General features: G+C 40.6%; 1 protein-coding gene across 2 annotated transcripts in view; it reads left to right on the forward strand.

Moving 5' to 3' along the window:
- LOC131690772 (transcription elongation factor SPT6) overlaps positions 1–24,295 on the forward strand; it is a 752,894-nt gene that overhangs the window by 523,568 nt on the left and 205,031 nt on the right. The window contains exons 7-8 of one of the 2 annotated variants that reach the window (XM_058977965.1): positions 8,189–8,469; positions 8,544–8,580. In XM_058977965.1, coding sequence (XP_058833948.1) covers positions 8,189–8,316 — 128 coding nt within the window. In that variant the 3' untranslated portion in view covers positions 8,317–8,469; positions 8,544–8,580. The remainder of the gene's footprint in view (positions 1–8,188; positions 8,470–8,543; positions 8,581–24,295) is intronic. The other variant, XM_058977166.1, reaches the window with a different exon arrangement.

Genomic DNA, 24,295 nt, shown 5'->3' on the forward strand with positions numbered 1-24,295 from the left:
TAAATTTGTACTCTTTCGAAAATGCATAAAAAATACTATCAAATATCTCGAAATCAACTTTTGCTGCGTCCTTCGATGTCATATATAAACAACAACACCACGAGTCGTGACAGTTTAATTGGTATCAATCCCGTTCATATATCGAATCGCAGTAGCCGACGACTGCTTTGATGAACTCGTGTAGTGCTTTGTATTATTAGTTCCTTTAAAATGGATAAAGGAAAATCATTCGATCTCTGAAAAGTGACCAAAGGTGAAAATAGAAATAAAATAAAGGCTGGGTTTGAGAAAATTATGAGATCATTTGATGTGGGAGAAAATTAAAAAAAAAATTTCGCTCGGAATGCAAAAGCTGTAGCAATTAAAACATGTAAAAGGTTTGATCAATTTTGGAAAGACAGTCATCAAATTGAGACGAAAGTGCTCGATAAAAATTCGAAATATTTTGAGAAGCTGTTAACAGTTCCAAAAAAATGCACTTCCTCCTAAACCAGCATTCACAGAAATTCGTCGCTTACTCAGAACAGAAAGAAGGGTAATCCTTAATTCATTCACTTTTTAAAGTAACATGCTCTACATTTTATACTGTTTAAATAATGTTGAAAATTATAGGTCGTCCAAAAAACCGAGTGCATGAATTGTGCTTGAAAAGGAAACTTAATCTTTGGGAAAAGAAACACGATTCAGATAACTATAGCGACGACGATGCTGATGATGTTGATGATTGTGATTATAATAATTATGATGATGTCGATTACAATAAAATAGTTATGTAGAATAGTAAAATAAATATCTGCCTGAGCCTAACGTTTTCAATATTTGTGTACATACATGTGTGTCGTAAAGGCCAGAAGGTGTCTCTTCATGGCCCCTCTAAAATAACTACTCAAGGAAGTACTGGTGCAAAACCGAAGCAAGTCGCTCCCGGTCTCAGTAACCTGAGCTCAAAAAAGGAGTTCCCAGCACTTCCAGGAACATCAAAAACCCCAAGTTTTCCTATATCTCAGCCAGAGAAAGAAAACAGTGCTGGCTTAATAAATTTCTCTGACATTGTGGACCGAATTCGTACAGCTTTAAATATTTCTGACCCCCTTAAAAGCATCTTGATAAGCTTTCTCCCCGCAGTAAAAACATTCTTGATGCAGTTCACGGCGAAATGGCCCCTCCTTTCAGCGATTGTATCCTTCGATGGCTAATTTATCGAACGAGGTCAAGGATTTAATCACTGTTCTACAGTGGAATTGCAGAAGCATTATCCCGAAAATCGATTCCTTTAAAATCTTACTAAATAACTTGAAATGCGATGCCTTTGCACTATGCGAGACATGGCTTACTTCAGAAACAGACCTACACTTCCATGATTTTAACATTATTCGCTTGGATCTAGAAGACTTACGGAGGAGTACTTTTGGGGATCAAAACGTGCTATTCTTTCAACCGAATCGACCTCCCCTCGACACCAGGTATTGAAGTTGTCGCTTGCCAAACCAGAATTACAGGCAAAAACCTTTGCATTGCTTCCACCTACATTCCCCCTAGAGCCTCAGTTAGCCACCGACGGCTTTGCGATATTGCGGAACTCCTCCCCGCACCGAGGCTTGTTTTAGATGACTTCAACTCCCACGGTACGGCATGGGGTTGTTTTCATGACGATAATCGATCTACCTCAATCCATGAGCTTTGCGACAACTTTAATATGACCATTTTGAATACGGGTGAAATGAAACGGATTCCTGCCCCTCCAGCGCGTCCGAGCGCCTTAAACCTGTCCCTCTGCTCGACATCGCTGCGGTTAGATTGCATGTGGAAGGTAGTCTCTAATCCCCACGGCAGCGACCATCTGCCAATCGTAATTAATATTGCTAACGGTTCAGGGCCACCGAATACAATCAATGTTTTGTATGACCTTACACGAAATATTGACTGGAAGAGCTACGCGTCCGCGGTATCCGAAAAAATCGAGTGCACTCAAGAGCTTCCTCCGGAGGAAGAGTAAGGGGTCCTGGCTGGCTTGATTCTCGATACCGCGATTCAAGCTCAGACTAAACGCGTACCAGATGCGAACTCACGCGGGCGTCCTCCCAATCCATGGTGGGACAAAGAGTGCTCAGACGTGTACGCGGAGAAGGCCGCTGCGTATAAGACCTTCCGGGACGACGGGCTGCCAGCTAGCTACCGACAGTACGCGAGGGCAGAAACGCGCATGAAGAGTTTGATGAAAGCCAAAAAACGTAGCTACTGGCGCCGGTTCGTCGACGGACTAACGAGAGAAATATCGATGAGCACTCTTTGGAGTATGGTCCGGCGTTTACGGAATCGAAACAGTACTAACGAGAGCGTGGAATATTCCAACCGTTGGATATTCGATTTTACCAAGAAGTTTTGTCCGGATTCCGCCCCGGCACAGAAAATTTACCGCGCCGAGTCCCCTCACGATAACGCGAACGAAACACCGTTTTCGATGGTGGAGCTCTCACTTGCTCTCTTGTCATGTAACAATAAAGCCCCAGGGCCAGACAGAATCAAATTTAACTTGTTAAAGAATCTGCCAGACGCTGCCAAGACACACTTGTTGAACTTATTTAATAAGTTTCTTGAGTGTAATATTGTCCCTCATGACTGGAGGTAAGTGAAGGTCATCGCCATTAAAAAACTAGGAAAACCAGCCTCCGACCACAATTCGTATCGACCGATTGCGATGCTGTCCTGTATCCGAAAGTTGTTCGAGAAAATGATCCTGTTTCGCCTCGACAATTCGTCGCTGTTGTGCTATCTTATGACAAGCGCCATTTAGCACATTTCGAGAAAAATTATTTTTAAAGTTTGAGATTGAATATCTTAAATATTATAAATGTTATATAAATAAAGCAATTCAAAGAAGACAATTGATGCTTCTATCTATGCTGTATTAATATCTCAAATATTGGGAAGATCGGTTGACTATGTTGCGAGTTTTTACTATAAATGTAAACAAAAGTCGCGCTCACACGTGTCATAGGTGTGCATTGATGACAAAATTTGTATGGCGTGTCACAATCGTGCATGGAAAATTTTCCATAGAAAAAAACATCAATTATTAACTTTTATTCATATCTTTGGCTTCATTTGGTCTAGAAACAATCTGTGAGTAGCATTCTGAAGGAAATGAGTCAGGGAATCTAGAAAAAATAGTTATTTTTGGTTACAGTGCTGCCAAATATACTATATTTCCAGTTTGAAACTTAAACTGCATTTTTCTCACAATTCGTGAATTTTTGTTTTGAAAAAGATTATGCCATTGTGTTTCCCAGATAGTTTTACACATAGAAACATGTTATACATCAAGATAACTTGCGCCAATTCCCAGACACAGTCATTTGAAGCAAAATAGTAAAAATTTCTCAGCATATTTCTCGCTATATTTCAATAACCAAGCAGAATGTCAAAATTCTGAAAACGCCATTTTGTAGAGATTTTTTAGTTCAGTAATGTGGCATATCTAACTCAGTTTACCCCAAAATGGCGTTTGTCATAAGATAGCACAACAGCGACGAATTGGGTTGAAGCAAATGGCTTACTGTCAGATACACAATTTGGTTTCCGCAAAGGCAAAGGCACGAACGACTGTCTTGCGTTGCTCTCAATAGAAATTCAAATGGCTTATGTTAGCAAAGAGCAGATGGCATCAGTTTTCTTAGATATAAAGGGGGCTTTTGATTCAGTTTCCATAAAAATTCTTTCTGAGAAGCTGCACCAGCATGGTCTTTCACCGACTCTGAACAACTTTTTGCTAAACTTGCTGTCCGAAAAACATATGCATTTTTCGCATGGTGATTTATCGACATCAAGAATTAGCTACATGGGTCTTCCCCAGGGCTCATGTCTAAGTCGTCTTCTCTATAACTTTTACGTGAATGACATTGACAAATGTCTTGTCAATTCCTGCACGTTAAGGCAGCTTGCAGATGACGGTGTGGTCTCTATTACAGGACCCAAAGCCGTCGATCTGCAAGAACCATTGCAAGATACCTTGGACAATTTGTTTGCTTGGGCCCTCCAGCTGGATATCGAGTTCTCCACGGAGAAAACTGAGCTAGTCGTTTTTTCAAGGAAGCGTGAACCAGCGCAACTACAGCTTCAATTAATGGGTCAAACTATTTCTCAGGTTTCAACTTTCAAATATCTAGGGGTCTGGTCTGACTCTAAGGAACCTGGGGATGTCACATTAGGTATCTGAAACAGAAGTGCCATCAAAGGATCAACTTTCTCCGTACAATAACCGGAACTTGGTGGGGTGCCTACCTAGGAGACCTGATTAGGCTGTACCAAACATGGAGTACGGGAGTTTCTGTTTCCGCTCCGCTGCAAACATACATTTCATCAAACTAGAGCGAATCCAATATTGTTGTTTGCGTATTGCTTTGGGTTGCATGAACTCGACACATACGATGAGTCTAGAAGTGCTGGCGGGCGTCCTTCCGCTGAAAAATCGATGTTGAGAACTCTCATATCGATTGCTCATCCGATGCGATATCTTGAACCCGTTAGTAATTGCAAATTTTGAAAGGCTTGTCGAGCTCAATTCTCAAACCCGTTTTATGTCCTAGTACTTCGATTACATGGCACAAAATATCAATCCTTCATATTATCCCAACCGTGTCAATCTCTTTCATGCTTCTGATTCAACTGTATTCTTCGACACATCCATGAAAGGCGAGATTCGTGGAATCCCGGATCACATACGTCCGCAAGTGATCCCAAGCATCTTTCATAGTAAATTTCGAGAAGTCGACTGCAACAAGATGTGTTACACCAACGGGTCAACCCTCGACGGCTCCACTGGCTTCGGTATATTCAATAAAAACCTCACCGCCTCATTCAAACTCAATGATCCTGCTTCAGTTTACGTCGCAGAACTTGTTGCTATTCAGTATATCCTTGGGATCATTGATACTTTGACCACCGATCATTACTTTATTGTCTCGGATAGCCTCAGCTCAATAGAGGCTCTCCGTTCAATGAAACCTAATAAGCACATTCCATATTTTCTGGGGAAAATCTGGGAGCACCCGCATGCTTTGTCTGTAAGATCGTACAAGATTACCTTAGTTTGGGTTCCCTCGCATTGCTCCATTCCAGGTGATTAAGAAGCGGACTCTAGCTAAGGCGGGCGCTTTACAAGGTGATATATATGAAAGACCAATTAGCTTCAGCGAATTTTTCAGTATTACTCATCAGAGAACCTTCGAAAGTTGGCAAACTTTATGGAGCAATGGTGAACTGGGAAGGTGGCTACATTCGATAATCCCTAAGGTATCAACGAAACCTTGGTTCAAGGGGATAGATGTGGGTCGGGATTTTATTCGCGTGATGTCTCGGCTCATGTCCAATCACTGCACGCTGGACGCTCATCTCCTGCGTATTGGGCTCGTGGAGAGCGGTATCTGTGCTTGTGGCAACGGTTATCACGAGATCGAACATATTGTCTGTTCTGCCAGATCTCAACTATTCGATTCCCTTCGGGCCCGAGGAAGATCACCCAATGTCCCGGTTCGAGATGTACTAGCAAGCCGCGATCCCCTCTACATGTCCCTTATATACACGTTCCTAAAAACCATCAATATTCAAATTTAACTGCCCCTATCATCTCTTATCATTCCCAGAAGTGCCCTCTTCCGCCTATCGTACCCCAACGATGGTCTGATGCGACTCCAAGCCGAGACAATACATCTGTCGAATGACCCAACAACACGAGACCTACAGTACAACATCACACGCGCAGCGCGGTGTGTTGCCGATCCGCATCTGAGCCGTACTACGAAATCGTCTGGAGGAACCCCTGCCGGCTCGAGGAAGACCGCCCGGCATCCCAATACATGATGCATCCGTCCGAATGTGTAATCCTGGCCGTTGATGCAAGATGCCGGAAACTGAAAGTTTATATTCCCCCCCTCTGTCAGCCTTGTCCACCCTCTCTCCCATGACTCTGATACACCGATGTAGGACTTCAACCCCCCCCCCCTTGAATATCTTGCCAAAACTTAGCTGCCCCATATCTTCTAGTTTTAGTTGATCAATATTTAATCTCGTTAAGAAATGCTCAACAGTACCAATACTTAAAAATAGCCCTAATTAATCCCCCGCAATCGTAATAAAATTGAACCACTCCTAGTTAATAAGCTTGTAAATGTTCCGCTTAGTTAATAATTAATTGCTCCAACAATCTTCCTTCTAAAAATCATAAAGTGCATTGCTGTACAAAGAACACACAAAATGACCCCCCCCCCCCCCTAATTTTACGAATATTATATAATCCCCTCTTGTATGTGTATAAGTTAGCTGTAAAATTCCTTTAGTTTCATTATATAAAAACAAAATTAAATTAAATGTGTTACCTCCTAGTTTTAAGCAATTCAAAATGTAAAACAAAGAAAAAATGGCACCTTTAAGCTAACGCATACGTGCCTTATCAAATAAACAAATTGAAAAAAATAATAATTATTGATTTTCAATGGCCAACAACTTCTCCTGTAATATAAAACTAATTACTAAAAAATTCAAAATTATTCAATTTTGACGCATCGGTGGACCCCTCCCCCCCTGCGCATTGAAAATGTCCATAATTATTTATTTTCAATGGCCAACTTCTTCAATATAAAACTCATTACCAAAAACTTAAAAAATCCATTTTGAAGCATCGGCGGACCCCTCCCCCACTGCGCATTGTAAATGTACAAAACTATTGATTTTCAACTCCTGCTATATAAAACTCATTACTAAAAAGTTGAAACAATTTTCCCAGCGGTAGTAAATGTCCAAAACTATTGATTTTCAATGGCCAACAACTTCTCCTGCAATATAAAACTCATTACCAAAAAGTTGAAATCTTGTGTCGGCATGCCCCCCCCTCTGCGCATTGCTAATGTCCAGAATTATTGATTTTCAATGACCAACAACTTCTCCTTCAATATAAAACTCATTGCCAAAAAATTGAAAAAAAATTTGACGCGTCGGCGGGCCCCCTGCGCATTGTAAATGTCCTAAACTATTGATTTTCAACGGGAAACAATTTCTCCTGCTACATAAAACTCATTATCAAAAAGTTGAAAAAAAAATCCATCTTGACGCATCGATGGATCCCCCTGCGGATTGTAAATGTCCAAAACTATTGATTTTCAATGGCAACAACTTCTCCTTCAATATAAAACTTGTTATGTTAATTAAAAAAAAATCATTAGACGCATCGGCGGGCCGCCATGCGCATTGTAAATGTACAAAACTACTGATTTTCAACGGCCAACAACTTCCTCTTCAACGATACTAGACCACTAATATTTTGCTTGCAGTCCTTTCCTATAGCAAGCGAAAAAAGAACTGCCGCATATTCCAATCTTGCAAATATAAGCCATGAATGTCATTCACTACATTCATTTTGAACCGCTGCTATGAAATTTATTTGCAACAGTTCCGACGCAACGGATGATGAAAGTTAGACACATACATTTGTAATTGTCAGCGAACCAAATCAAACTACGGCACCAAGCCGAATAACCGAACTTTCACGAACACGCTCAGCAGCACGAACGTTTTTGCTTTTCTCTTGTCCGTTCACATGCACAGCAGCCGAAGTCAAACTTGCACCGGTGCTGTTGTGTTGGTTTTTTCCCGAACTTTCGCATTAAAATGTCATTTGAAATGACTTCTTCCAGTCTTGAACATGGGTCATAATATTGCACATAAAGGTCGAAAAGTTTATTCAAATTATTAAGATGCATGCAAGAGGAACATGGCGGCTTTTACACTGCTTTTATTTGGCTTCAGGATGCAACCATTTGTGCAATGACTGTTACTAACGTCTTTGACCGGACTATACTCAATCCTAAAATAAAAGATAGTACCGTGTGGCGGTACCAACTAAATTCATGCTTACCGCTAAGTCTCTACCACATAATTCGTTCTAAATAAACATATTTCGACCAGTATGCAATTGCCGTTGTTTTCAATTACCGTTGTTTGTTATATGTGCTACTTCGATACTTCGACATATAGCAATGCTGCCATTAATTAGTCACCTATGGTGCATGTAGCATGCAAAAGCATGATCGTCTGATTAGCAATTTGCGCCCAAAAATGTTTGCCGTAAGGTGTACTACGCGGCTTCTTGATTAAAACAAAATGATAGCACTAAATAAATCTTTCATTTTTACAGCCCTATACACCGAGTGGCCAAACACCTTATATGACACCATACCAGCAAACACCTCATTCCTCTCAAACTCCACATCAATACTCATCTTTTACTCGGCCCAAGCTGCCGAACAGAGACGAAATAGATGATATACCTACACGGACACCGATTTCACCGTATTCATCTGAGAGCAATTATGGAGGTTTAAGTTCTTCCCAAAAGAAAAATATGAGCTGGAACAAAATGGATTCCTGGGAAGCAAAGGAGAAATCGAGCTATCACTTCCATGATCCACTAAAAAGGTAAGATGCGTTGTAATGATTTGTGAGTTGTTTAATTTTGGTATTCATAATTGCAAATATTCAATCATTTCCAGAACGCCACCATTTTCAATACTGATATCTTCTACAAAAGTAAGAAAACGATAGTCGATGTACCTTTTTACAAATATCACTTATAAGTATGTTGCCCATAAATGATACCCCTCATTTCCTCACTAAGATGTAAACTGAATGATTTAACTAAATGATAATTATTATATTGACTTGGGCTGGTTACATTTGCAGACTTTCCCATCAAAAGAACGCAATGAGATAAATTTCGAATATTGCGCAAACAACCAGAGTCCAAGAAGAAAAATTTTATCCCGGGAAGATACTTGATGTAATTGGGAATTGATCCTAATGTCCCTCTTTTCTTTTAATACTCTGTAAGACTCCTTCTTTCTGATCAAGACATCGGTACTACGAGTTATATCATCCACAAATCCTTTATTGAAAGATGTCTAACACTAACCCAAGGCAATCCGGTGATATTCTTACCCGGAACCAAAGTAACCAATAAGCACATTATAACATAGCCTAATATTTGCTTTAGATCCACATATAAAGCTGTCTTTAAGAGCCGTGAAGCCCTAAATACTTATATAATGCCGGTATTATGCCAGAAAAGGCGAAATATAGTGTTATTACTGTCCAGAGATTGACAGCTCGTTTCTGCAGTACTAATGCTATTATATAGCACAACGTGCAATTGTCAAATTTGAAAGCCTAATATTGGCATTACTAATGCTATTAAAAAGCTTCAGTTGGCTGTCCGCCATGATTTTAAAACCATTTCTTATATTTCTTTTCGGCATGATAAGCAAAAAAATTTAAATAAAATGTTCTGTTTAAAACCGTAATTGACTCTCTTCTAATGCATTGTAACGAATATCCTTAATGGGTTTTCGTTCTCCCATAATATGAAATGTTTTATGAAAATTACCTTTAGTAAGTCTCGAACTGAGGTACCTTGCGTCGTCCTTCACGGTAAGTGCGCTGCGTTTGCTCCCTGGACTATATTGCATATGTTCGATTGAAATGAAATATGCCGAATATAATCTTCAAGAAGAGTTGCATAACAAATAAACCCACTGCATTACAATAGCATTATATCGGCTTTTTATTTGCTCTATAATGGCTCTAAATGTACTTGTAAAGCTTACATGCTTTAAAGATCCTTGAAGCATGTACGCGTTATATCAGCTTTATACACGCATATAGGGCAAGCGATAATGCTTTATGTCGGATGTGCAGTTATGCATTATTGTTGCTAATATAGAGCTTTATTGCATTGTTAATGCTGTAATAGAGTTTCAATGCAACATTAGTGCAAATCTATAGCCAGTACCGTCTTTACGCATGGGCACACTGGGCCAGGGCCAGGGGCTCCGGGATTTTGGGGGCCCCGCACTTAAGATGAATATAAAATCCTTCTGTAGACTATATTTCAAAGAAAAGTCGCACTCGATTGTTCATTACTTTTTAATATGTGGGTAACAATAGATCAGTAGCAACTCGGAATCGCACATTGTACTGTATTCCAGGTGAACAAGATGTTTGAAAAGCATCAGAGCAGCAGGAAACGAGGCACTGCATGCCTATTGAGCCAATTCAAGCGTAAATCCAACATTTCGATTCAAGTTTCAATTTATTTTCAACAACGTAATGAAACGTTTGGTACACTCTCTATAAAAAGTTTGGAAGGCTCCGGACGTTAGCCAACCAACCAGAAAATCTTGTTTGGCAAGCGATCTGTAGATGTGGCAAAATATTAATTATATTTCTTCGTTACATCTGAGTCTGTCAACGAAAAAATCCACATGGAAGCGTCCTAAAGAGACTTCTCGAGGTCTTCGAAAAATCAACACTTTTTGGGCGGATTTGTAAGTATGTAAGTACATTTGAGGATATTTGTAGAATCTTGGACATTTATTAGTGTCAATATTTTTAAAAATATTCGAGTATTGTGGTGTGTCCTCAAAGTATGTTTCACACAAGTAGAACATTCTTGTGCTATTGGAATTATTTAATTTTCAAAATTCAGTTTTTCCTTGCTATATTCAAAACCTCAGTTTATGGACAAATGACGAAAGCATTGAAACGAATTATACAGATGATATTGATAGATTCGAGTATTTTTATGTTTCGTTTTGAACGCAATTTTAAACGAACGAAGTTAAAGTATTGAATACTTCTAACACTGAATAGTGAAAATGTTGGGACGCAGAAAAAAGTATTTTTTGTAGATGTTTTGTACGAACGGAACAATACCTAACTTAAAGTTGGTTTTTAACGTTTGGGATTCTCCTCATCAGTAACTAGCATAATGTTGGTGCCAGTGAGATGGTTTTAGCATCTAAGATTAATCATCTAACTGGCACCAAGATGGTGGTAGTTACTGACGAGGAGAATCCAAAACGCTAAAAACTAACTAACTAATGTTAATATTCACATTTCTTTTCTATCGGTCCCTCTTCGCACTGGGAAGCGATTCTACTAAATGAACCCTAGATATCACACCGGTCGGCTTTACTTCTCCCACGTAGGAAGATGTAGCCAGAGAATTTTCAAATCAAAGGATCTCAACGGGTTGTACTGGGGATGAACCCAGACCCACATTCCGGCTTGCCGCTCAACCACCAGAGCAGTCTTCAAAACACCAATTTGTTGAGTAAGGATACTATTATTATTACGGTCACAATAAATGAATGCACAAAAAGTCTGTCGGAATGTATAACATAAAGCAACTTCACCAACAATTCGTACAATGAATAAATAATATTTTAAAGAACCGTAATTTCTATTCCGGCTGAAAGTAATGAGAATAAAATGAATGAATTTCAAGGCGATTCGCGCGCTTAGATTGATTTCAAAGGTTCCCGAATTCAACCACCTGTAAGTAAATTCACAATATTCGATTAAAAGAAAAAAAAAAGTGCATTTTTCCAAAGTCGGTAGTCGACTCTGTTTCTATTCATCATATCAAGAGCATCAAGAAGCTATCAAGATCAACACTAAACGAAACAATGTAAATGAACTTGTGCAAACTACATCAAGTATTCCAAAAATCATGAACAGCAGTGCGCTTCGTTTTTGGTTTGATGGACGTTTAACATACCATGCTCCAACATCCCTCCTTCTTGATTGAGGCACTTTTAATCTTCAAAGAACGTCTTACAACTATGAAAGTCAGATTACATTGTCTAGGAAGACAATTGCGTAGTTGGTGAGTCCATTACACTATACGTCACCTGAGATCGAACTCACACCACCGCTTTTAGTGATTTGGACATCAGCAACGGCACCTGGTTGTGAAAACCTGCAATACTCTTTGTTCTCAATACATTTTGAGTCCCGCTTTATTTTTTAAAACATTTTCAATACGGTTGACTGATTTGGCACAAATTTAGAAATGAGTCTCAGGGTGACATGGAGTAGAAATAATTATGTAATGCTGGGAATCATTTTTTGATCATCCTACTCTGCAGCTGTTTACTAGAGTGGAACACGGTTATATAAAAAAATTAAATTTTGCTCCGAGTAACTTTTTGGGTTCCATTTAGGTCCCAGAACAAATCAGCAAATTTTAAGCTCAAACGGTGAAACTATATTTTTGCGCCCACAGTTTAAAGTTTATATGGGATTTCATATGGGGAAATCGACTTTCGCAAAACAATTCTTCCAAGAGCCGCCCGTTACCACCTAAAAGTAAATAGATCTATAGGCAGGAAATTTGTCAAGGAAACAAAGTCTCAAGGACCGCGAAACGATCTGATACTTGTGGAAAAAGTTATTAAGCAAAAACCTATTGACGCCCTGAAGATTGACGAAAATCTTAATTTTTATAGCATCATTGCTGCTGAAGGTCGAATTATATACCAAAATTTTAAGTGTCATTTATTATGTACAAAATAAGCCCCAGTTTATCTCTCAAAACTCTTGTGAAGTGGCCAAACAGTTTAGATAATTGAAATAGACACATTAAGCGGTGATCAAAAAAATTGCATTTAATTGGACAACCAACAGCAGTGGTGCTAGAAAAAATTAATACTTTATCAAACGTCAGAGTATCAATCAGTTTCTGATGCTTACTAACTTTTTTTTGAAGCATCATATCGTATCGTTGGCTTCGAGACTTTGTTTCTTCGTTGTATTTCCAATAAAAGCCACATAACAATTTATTTTTAGGAGGCAATGGGCGACTCCTGGAGGAATTATTTTGTGAAAGTTAATTTTCTCATACAAAATCCCATGTAAACTCAGTGGGTGCAAAAATACAGTTTCAGGGATCAAGCTAAGAATTTGCACAGTTGATCTAGGACCCAAATGGTACCTATAAAGTTGCTCGGAGCAGGAATCTAATTTCAATTATTGGGGCTCCTTAGCTCAATAGTGCCCAGGGGCCCCGTGTCGTCTTAAGACGGCCCTGACAGCAGCAGTAGTTGTACCAGAGACAGGGGAGAGTAGACAGACACAATGACGGGAAGAAGAACAAAACTTGCAACTTTCAGGCAAACGGGAGATCAGCGGCATGAGTTAGAGGCTAACAAGATGTTAAGGAACGGGTTGACGTATGGAATTCTTCGTACCCGCAGAGAATTTATCAAGATCATCGACCCGTTCTCGCTTCATTTTGTGCAGACGTGGTAAGAGCGATGGCAGGCACATAGTGGCACTCTGGTGCTGGTCGGCTCCATAATGCAGGACAGGGAACTTCTAAAAACTTGAAATAAAGGAGGTGGGCTAGATTGGGATATTTATTGTTTTTATAAAAACGTAAATGAGGTACATATATGGGAGATCGCGATTTGCCACAATATCACGAACTGGGACATTGGGTGGTCTACCTCGGGCCCAAAAGTAATCCTAAAACTGAGGCCTGGCGTCACAATACCCGGCGCACACCCAGACAACGTGCTCGATGTCGCTATAGCCCTCGGCACAAGCGCACAGACTGCTCTCTGCAGGTCCAATACACCGCAAATGCGCATCCAATGTGTAGTGGTTGGACATACGCAGGGACATTACACGTATGAAATCCCGACCCACATTCATCCCCCCGAACCAAGGTTTCGTCGATACCTTAGGGATTATCGAATGTAGTCTTCTTCCTAGTTTCTCATTGCTACATGAAGTTTGCCAACTTTCGAGGGCTCTGTGATGAGTAATGCTGAAAAATTCATTGAAGCAAATTAGTCTTTCATAAATGTCACCTTCTAATGCGCCCACCTTTGCTAAGGAGTCGGCATTTTTATTACCCGGGATAGAGCAAGTCGTCATCTATTAATGAGTTGAATTCTATCGGCATATTGTTAAATATTTTTCCTAGCTTGCCATAGTGTAAGGACAATTATTGAATGAATCGTCGACATTGACATATCTCAAGGTAGCGTAGATGGTTCCCTGATGTTGGGGACCATTTTTAGATCATCCTACTCTACAGCAGTTTATACCTGTTCAATTATAGGGGCCCATCTGCTCAGTTGTGCCCAGGGCCCCGAGTGGTCTTAAGACGGCCCTGTCTATAGCCAATATAGTGCAATGGCTTAATGCTTATGGTTACTTGGGAAATATTCTAGGATGATATGGAATTGAACCCGATACGTACTCCATCACCAATTCCAAGTCCTGATCGCAGTAAAACTCCAAAAGCTTCGATGCAACTCGATAGGCTCTTGGCTCTGGTCGCTGATGGTTCGATTTCAAGATAGTATCTATCTGCAAAGCGCGTTCGTGGCTTAGACTTCTGTAGACATTTCAATATTCAATAACAAGTAACGAAAATCCATCTTAATCATTGAGAATAATAAGCGCTCAAATTCATTAAAAATAAGAGAAAATAATATAATCTTCATGGTATTACATAGTTATTCAAATAACCTTAAAATACGAAAATCCAAGAAATCTGTCAACAAAGCAGATTTTACGTGTGAACTATGGGAAAGTGAGGCAATATGAGCACCCTAAGGTTGAAGGCAAATATATCTACAGCAAAACAAACAACTAATCCCAAATTTCCCTCTATTGCTAGAATACAACATATTCTTTACATGAAGTTATTAAACGTACCGAAGAAAATGCTAAATCTTTGATAATAATCATTGTTTGTAATGATCGTGTTACGAAATCCGAAAGTCTTGGTAGAAGCACTTAGGCCGCCCTGAAAAGAAGGGTACGCCGGGCAAACAAGAACCCGAGTAGTGGGCAAACCGAAGAAAATGCTAAATCTTTGATAATAATCATTGTTTGTAATGATCGTGTTACGAAATCCGAAAGTCTTGGTAGAAGCACCTAGGCCGCCCTGAAAAGAAGGGTACGCCGGGCAAACAACAACCCGAGTAGTGGGCAAACCCCTACTTACATTTGGCGCCCAACGTGGGGCGCCAAATGTAAGTAGGGGTTTGCCCACTTCTCGGGTTCTTGTTTGCCCGGCGTACCCTTCGTTTCAGGGCGGCCTAGGTGCTTCTACCAAGACTTTCGGATTTCGTAACACAACAAAAAAAGGTAAACAAACAATAAATTAATAATTTACCGACTTTTATTCCTTTACTTCCTCTTCCTGTACTGTGCGCTGCTGGATCTCGTCGATCTGCTGCTACTGTTGGCGGGAAGGCGGGCAATTTCTTCCGACCGGCCGGGACTACAACGGTCGAGTTCTCCCGGAATGGCGTTGGCTTCTTTTATGAATTGACTGAACTCCTTCGAGGTGAAAGTGGAGGCATTGTCGCTCAGCAGAATTTCCGGGCTACCATGGCGATTGAACCACTGTTCGCGTAGTATCGTACAGAGTGACGTACTAGCGACTTTGCGAACTGGGGTTAACATGACGTACTTGCTGAAGACGTCGAGGACGACAAGCAAGTGTTGATTGCCACGTTTGCTTTTTGGAAGAGGACCAATATAGTCCACAGAAACCATTCGCCATGGTGCATTAGTCGCACGCGACTGACCCATTTCGGGCTGGACTGGGACGAAAGGAGCTTTGCTTTCCTTGCACGTCCCGCATTCTCGAATAAACTTTCGTACTTCAGATCCCATACGAGGCCACTACGTTGAATCAAATCATGACGGAACTCGGGTGCTGGGACGAGTTTCCAACTGAACCGCGAGTCGCACGAAACAACTTTCGAGTTTACATACTTGAAAAGTTGATCATTTTCCACTTTGAAGTCGGCATAATCATCAGGATTTTGGATAACTTTGGACTTCATGGAACAGTACCAGTCTGAGGTGGACAAAGCTGAAACGGCTGCTACGGCCCGGGATAACGCATCTGGAACGACATTGTCCTTGCCTTTCCGGTGCTCAATAGACATGTCGTAGAGTTGCAATTCTAAACTCCAACGACTCAAACGTGAACTGGTTTTCCATTTAGTCTTCAGTATCCATGTAATCGCTGACGAATCAGTGACCAGTCGAAAATGATAACCTTCCAAGTAACCTCGGAAGTGTTCAACCGCCATTTTCACCGCCGGATGCATACACATCATTCTTCTGCCGTGTTCGGCAACATAAAATTTTTCAAAAACCCCTTTCTGTGGGGAACACTCGCACCTACGGGTGCACTAAATTATATAAAATCTCCTTGTTTGGAGCACAATCTGACAAGAAAATCACTACTCCCTTTTCCAACAGGGACCCAACACTCGGGGAAATGGGTTTCCTGCGCGACTACTACTCCGGAGCCGACCGTAAATGAAAAAAACCGCGAATAAAAACAGTTTGCGAACCGATTTCGCGAACTGTTTTGTTTTTATTTATATTTTGAGGATGATTCATTCATCCATTCAGATGGATGATATCATCATCAATTTTGACAGTTTCCCTGATGTTCGCATCAATGCTCTGCATCATGCAGGTGTAGCCCGATTTGGATCAGAGTAGTGTGAGTGGAAGAGCGAATGGGGTAAAACGATACCGCGTCTTCGATTTCGAATCAAATAATAAAGTTTTATTTCGCATAATTTTGGGTTTGTGGTTAAACCTGGGATGGTTCGTTTGATTCCAGCAGGAATCATTTCGATATTTTTAAATTATGCGAAAGACATTCTTTGGTCCCTCTCAAACGTTTCTTTTCCAATGTACGAAGCGTTTTGAGGCGAAAAGGGACGAATATGCAAACTTTTTGTCCGGAATGTCTGTGAGTGGGAGAAACGATGACGTGTTAAGCGGTATGGTATGTGTGAATGTATGAGTGCAGAATCGTATTGAAGGAATGAATCATTCACACATATAAGATGAAATTGTTTTGGGGTCAATTCGAAGTGCTTATCGGAATGTGAATGATCGATTAGGCCACTGATTGAGGATGAATGAATGAGATTAGTGTATGAATGTATTTGGAAAGAAACCCCAACACAGGCGTGTAGTACTGGTACCGTAAGAACACGAAAGACATTTCTGGACAGTCGATGAAACAAACAAAATAATGCCGACAACCGTTCCCCTGCAAGTTGAAACATTGAAAATTGTCAATGCCACTTGCAGAATTTTGGGAATTTCGAGTTGTTACCGATCTTGTTTTCGGATTGGATTTAGAATTCAACCCATAGCCGAATAATGACAATGGCTGATAGCCTCTCGCTTCGCGTATGCTGTCAGTATTATCAGACCAAACTTGAGCAAACATTTCACCGATGAGGACACTCGGTCGATTAATTTTTTTGGATGAATTATTTATAAATTGCGGAAGAAATAATTAGGTGTAGTTAGTTTTTCTTTGTTTATTTATTTATTTATTCATTTCGTTATTATTATTGTATCGGTGTTAGTTGTTAGTTTAGAAAAAAAAAGTGTTACCAATTTTTTTTTCCAACCGGTGTGGGCGAGATTGTAACCCGTCAGGGTAACAATTGAGCACTGGGTGGAAATATACCCTTTCGTGCGTACTCTCTCCGTAGAGTGTATTGTTTACGAAAATTTATGCTCAGTTGTAAATTTTTGTTCATTTTCTCGTTTATGAACGGTTTTGTTTGTGCAGATAGGTGTAGTAATTTTTGTTGAACATTTGTATATAAGAAACATAGGGTTTAGGTAGGTCTCCGCTCTCCTCTCGCTGTAAAAGTGATTGCTAACTATGCTGTACCATGGCAATGACAGCTATGCGGTGGTGTGTTTTTTGGTGGTTGTTTGGTGGAGTGAAAAAGGCGGCCATCGAGATAAGACAGAAAGTTACGGACCACAGCCAGGAACAAACGTCCCAAATTTGTTCTTTTTTTCGGCACAGTTTCCCGCCACCGTTATAAAGTTCAGTGCGTGCGTGTGACGAGAAGTGAAATCCGTCAGTGTGTCGGTGTGTGGTCCGGTCATTCGGAAAAAGTCTGGTGTCGGGTCGCCGATTTTGGAAGCTAATCATTAAGGAGCTACTCGCTTCCCCGGCTAACCATAAAGGACCCAGAAGACGCCTTTCCGCTCTCACTGTGAAGGATCAGCCGAGCGAGCCTAGCTCTCCTTCACAGCTAAACGTCAAGGAGAGCGAAGCAGCGTGGCCAAAGGTGCTCCCTGGGAAATACACTGCGGTGACTTCTGGGATCTCTCGCGGGGAGCGAGTAGATCCGGCGATAATTCGCCATCGTCGCTAGGGAGGTTCCAACAAAGGAGCTAAGCTCACCTCCCTAGCTAAAAGACAAGGACCGCTGCCGGAGCAGCCAACGAAGATACGACCGAAGGAGAACGCGGCCGTTGTTGACCCGGCCGGTCGGAAGAAGCCACCCGCCTTTCCGCCCGCAGCAGTGAATCACCAGCAGCCGTAGTGAAGTGGAGGGAGAGTGGACACAGCAAATAAAAATTGGTAAATTTAGTTTATTTGTTTGTTTACTTTTGAAGCACCTAGGCCGCCCTGAAAAGAAGGGTACGCCGGGCAAACAAGAACCCGAGTAGTGGGCAAACCCCTACTTACAAATGATGTGTGACATGCTCAGATAAATTATCCATATGCGTGAAGATCGATTGACGATTTGATTAGCATTGGTTGTTGGCTTCTTGGATACTGATATTATAAGTTTCTGCTGTTGATTTGACTCAAGGCAAACTGGGACAACTTTTTACATATCATCGTATATGCTGCTATAAACACAGTTTTATAATGATGCGTAGAACCAGATTCATTGTAAAAGTGCTGCATGCAAGGCTGGAAACGTGACATTTTTTATGAACGTCATAAGCTTACAAACTTTCACGCCGCTGCCCGAGCAGGAAAGTCATAGACGAATTGCACGGTTGGTGTACGTATGAATGTCGTTCAATGCATGTAATGTCTTTGGCGAGCGTGAATGCCGCCACATAGCAGTTTTGTTTTCGGTCACCAGGACTGGAAGAAGTCATTTCGAATGTTATTTTAACCGTTGTGTGTCCGACGCGGTACCCGGGTACCTTTTTAAGTTTCAATTAATTAAATTCCTATGTTTTATCCATAGCTGGAAATTGAAACTTTGTGACATCTTAGAACTTCACTAAGTCAAGCTTTTGGGTTAATAATATTGTTGATATAGTAAGCGTGGGAGTGAGGATGGGTTCCTGAATTTTTTTACTACGTAATAGGCCGACGTGGGTACCCGGGTACCCACAAAACTAAAAACTAACTAAGGTAATATCCAACCGATTTCGATACTTTTGGCCGTTTTGGATTCAGTAACTCATCCACTTTTGGGCTTGGTAAAAATGAATCGGGTTACTTCATTCGCTTCCCGGGAATCCGGGTTTCCGGAAGCAGGTTCCAGTGCTGGGGTATTATTTGCGAACTTCAACGGAATACTAGCAATATGGGTATCAAAATTCTTGGAATTGCATCAGTAGGTTGTATCTCGTGGTTTTGGATTTGACCCCGGAACGAACATTCCGGAGCAGGTTCCCGTGAGGCCGTGAGTGGCCATTCCCTTCCAATTCCATTTTTCAAATTGCCATAGGGTCCCATAACAATAAAAAACAGACTTCCGAGACAATTTGAATAGTTTTGATACTCATATTGCTAGTACATTATTAAAATTTACAAATCATGTCCTAGTACTGTAACATTACTCCGGAAAATCCGCATTACTAAAAACCAGATCCATTATTCCGGTTCTATTGCACAGAATCAAAAAGTGGACGAGTTCCTGAATCCAAAATATCTAAAAGTGTCCAAATCGGTTAAAAGAAGCCATAGTTATGAACATTTCAATTTGTGGGTACCCGGGTACCCTCGTTGGCCTGTTAAAGGTGTTTTTTTGTTGGACACATAACTGTTAATGCGAAAGTTCGGAAAAAAAAAATACGACAGCCCCGGTGCAAGTTTGACTTCGGCTGCTGTGTATGTAAACGTACGAGAGAAAAGCAAAAACGCTGCTGAGCGTGCCTGTTAAATGTTCGTGAAAGTTCGGTTATTCGGTTTGGTGCCGTAGTTTGGTTTGGTTCGTTGATAGCCGTAAGCACAAAGCCGTACTAACTGTTTTTAAACCGGACTAACTTTTAAACCGGCCTAAAATATTTGGTAAGCTTTAATCAAACGATTTTGTCATTTATATGGCTGCGTTCTGATGTGCGTTACACGTCTATGTTAAAAAACAACAAATTCAAGTTAAATAAAATGAGTAAATTCATTCCGATATTTTCTTGCAGTAAAATAACTTTTCTTCGTCAAATATATCGTTCCATAGGGTTTGAGAACAATTTTGTCAACTTGTTGCCGATATGTTTCTGAACATAGAACTTTAACGTGTTGGATAGTTGAAAGTTGGCCGATGATGTGCAGTACTTTGTAGTGACATAATATGAACAAAAGAAAATAAATTGATATATATATATATATATATATATATATATATATATATATATATATATATATATATATATATATATATATATATATATATATATATATATATATATATATATATATATATATATATATCAATTTATTTTCTTTTGTTCATATTATGTCACTACAAAGTACTGCACATCATCGGCCAACTTTCAACTATCCAACACGTTAAAGTTCTATGTTCAGAAACATATCGGCAACAAGTTGACAAAATTGTTCTCAAACCCTATGGAACGATATATTTGACGAAGAAAAGTTATTTTACTGCAAGAAAATATCGGAATGAATTTACTCATTTTATTTAACTTGAATTTGTTGTTTTTTAACATAGACGTGTAACGCACATCAGAACGCAGCCATATAAATGACAGAATCGTTTGATTAAAGCTTACCAAATATTTTAGGCCGGTTTAAAAGTTAGTCCGGTTTAAAAACAGTTAGTACGGCTTTGTGCTTACGGCTATCAACGAACCAAACCAAACTACGGCACCAAACCGAATAACCGAACTTTCACGAACATTTAACAGGCACGCTCAGCAGTGTTTTTGCTTTTCTCTCGTACGTTTACATACACAGCAGCCGAAGTCAAACTTGCACCGGGGCTGTCGTATTGTTTTTTTTTCCGAACTTTCGGATTAACAGTTATGTGTCCAACAAAAAACACCTTTAACAGGCCAACGAGGGTACCCGGGTACCCACAAATTGAAATGCTCATAACTATGGCTTCTTTTAACCGATTTGGACACTTTTAGATATTTTGGATTCAGGAACTCGTCCACTTTTTGATTCTGTGCAATAGAACCGCAATAATGGATCTGGTTTTTAGTAATACGGATTTTCCGGAGTAATGTTACAGTACTAGGACATGATTTGTAAATTTTAATAATGTACTAGCAATATGAGTATCAAAACTATTCAAATTGTCTCGGAAGTCTGTTTTTATTGTTATGGGACCCTATGGCAATTTGAAAAATGGAATTGGAATGGAATGGCCACTCACGGCCTCACGGGAACCTGCTCCGGAATGTTCGTTCCGGGGTCAAATCCAAAACCACGAGATACAGTTGAAGTTGAAGTTCGCAAATAATACCCCAGCACTGGAACCTGCTTCCGGAAACCCGGATTCCCGGGAAGCGAATGAAGTAACCCGATTCATTTTTACCAAGCCCAAAAGTGGATGAGTTACTGAATCCAAAACGGCCAAAAGTATCGAAATCGGTTGGATATTACCTTAGTTACGGGTATTTTAGTTTTGTGGGTACCCGGGTACCCACGTCGGCCTGTTACGGAGTAAAAAAATTCAGGAACCCATCCTCACTCCCACGCTTACTATATCAACAATATTATTAACCCAAAAGCTTGACTTAGTGAAGTTCTAAGATGTCACAAAGTTTCAATTTCCAGCTATGGATAACACATAGGAATTTAATTAATTGAAACTTAAAAAGGTACCCGGGTACCACATCGGACACACAACGGTTAAAATAACATTCGAAATGACTTCTTCCAGTCCTGGTGACCGAAAACAAAACTGCTATGTGGCGGCATTCACGCTCGCCAAAGACATTACATGCATTGAACGACATTCATACGTACACCAACCGTGCAATTCGTCTATGACTTTCCTGCTCGGGCAGCGGCGTGAAAGTTTGTAAGCTTATGACGTTCATAAAAAATGTCACGTTTCCAGCCTTGCATGCAGCACTTTTACAATGAATCTGGCTCTACGCATCATTATAAAACTGTGTTTATAGCAGCATATACGATGATATGTAAAAAGTTGTCCCAGTTTGCCTTGAGTCAAATCAACAGCAGAAACTTATAATATCAGTATCCAAGAAGCCAACAACCAACGCTAATCAAATCGTCAATCGATCTTCACGCATATGGATAATTTATCTGAGCATGTCACACATCATTTGTAAGTAGGGGTTTGCCCACTACTCGGGTTCTTGTTTGCCCGGCGTACCCTTCTTTTCAGGGCGGCCTAGGTGCTTCTACAGAATTTCGGATTTTCGTTTCACAACAAAAAGTAAACAAACAAATAAACTAAATTTACCAACTTTTATTTGCTGTGTCCACTCTCCCTCCACTTCACTACGGCTGCTGGTGATTCACTGCTGCGGGCGGAAAGGCGGGTGGCTTCTTCCGACCGGCCGGGTCAACAACGGCCGCGTTCTCCTTCGGTCGTATCTTCGTTGGCTGCTCCGGCAGCGGTCCTTGTCTTTTAGCTAGGGAGGTGAGCTTAGTTCCTTTGTTGGAACCTCCCTAGCGACGATGGCGAATTATCGCCGGATCTACTCGCTCCCCGCGAGAGATCTCAGAAGTCACCGCAGTGTACCTTCCAGGGAGCACCTTTGGCCACGCTGCTTCGCTCTCCTTGACGTTTAGCTGTGAAGGAGAGCTAGGCTCGCTCGGCTGATCCTTCACAGCGAGAGCGGAAAGGCGTCTTCTGGGTCCTTTATGGTTAGCCGGGGAAGCGAGTAGCTCCTTAATGATTAGCTTCCAAAATCGGCGACCCGACACCAGACTTTTTCCGAATGACTGGACCACACACCGACACACTGACGGATTTCACTTCTCGTCACACGCACGCACTGAACTTTATAACGGTGGCGGGAAACTGTGCCGAAAAAAAGAACAAATTTGGGACGTCTGTTCCTGGCTGTGGTCCGTCACTTTCTGTCTTATCTCGATGGCCGCCTTTTTCACTCCACCAAACAACCACCAAAAACACACCACCGCATAGCTGTCATTGCCATGGTACAGCATAGTTAGCAATCACTTTTACAGCGAGAGGAGAGCGGAGACCTACCTAAACCCTATGTTTCTTATATACAAATGTTCAACAAAAATTACTACACCTATCTGCACAAACAAAACCGTTCATAAACGAGAAAATGAACAAAAATTTACAACTTTAGTGTGAACGGTACAAAACAGCGGTGAGCATAAATTTTCGTAAACAATACACTCTACGGAGAGAGTACGCACGAAAGGGTATATTTCCACCCAGTGCTCAATTGTTACCCTGACGGGTTACAATCTCGCCCACACCGGGTGGAAAAAAATTGGTAACAATTTTTTTCTAAACTAACACCTAACACCGATACAATAATAATAACGAAATGAATAAATAAATAAATAAACAAAGAAAAACTAACTACACCTAATTATTTCTTCCGCAATTTTTGAATAATTCATCCAAAAAAATTAATCGACCGAGTGTCCTCATCGGTGAAATGTTTGCTCAAGTTTGGTCTGATAATACTGACAGCATACGCGAAGCGAGAGGCTATCAGCCATTGTCATTATTCGGCTATGGGTTGAATTCTAAATCCAATCCGAAAACAAGATCGGTAACAACTCGAAATTCCCAAAATTCTGCAAGTGGCATTGACAATTTTCAATGTTTCAACTTGCAGGGGAACGGTTGTCGGCATTATTTTGTTTGTTTCATCGACTGTCCAGAAATGTCTTTCGTGTTCTTACGGTACCAGTACTACACGCCTGTGTTGGGGTTTCTTTCCAAATACATTCATACACTAATCTCATTCATTCATCCTCAATCAGTGGCCTAATCGATCATTCACATTCCGATAAGCACTTCGAATTGACCCCAAAACAATTTCATCTTATATGTGTGAATGATTCATTCCTTCAATACGATTCTGCACTCATACATTCACACATACCATACCGCTTAACACGTCATCGTTTCTCCCACTCACAGACATTCCGGACAAAAAGTTTGCATATTCGTCCCTTTTCGCCTCAAAACGCTTCGTACATTGGAAAAGAAACGTTTGAGAAGGACCAAAGAATGTCTTTCGCATAATTTAAAAATATCGAAATGATTCCTGCTGGAATCAAACGAACCATCCCAGGTTTAACCACAAACCCAAAATTATGCGAAATAAAACTTTATTATTTGATTCGAAATCGAAGACGCGGTATCGTTTTACCCCATTCGCTCTTCCACTCACACTACTCTGATCCAAATCGGGC

Source organism: Topomyia yanbarensis, chromosome 1, assembly GCF_030247195.1.
Source record: "Topomyia yanbarensis strain Yona2022 chromosome 1, ASM3024719v1, whole genome shotgun sequence".
NCBI lineage: Eukaryota > Metazoa > Arthropoda > Insecta > Diptera > Culicidae > Topomyia > Topomyia yanbarensis.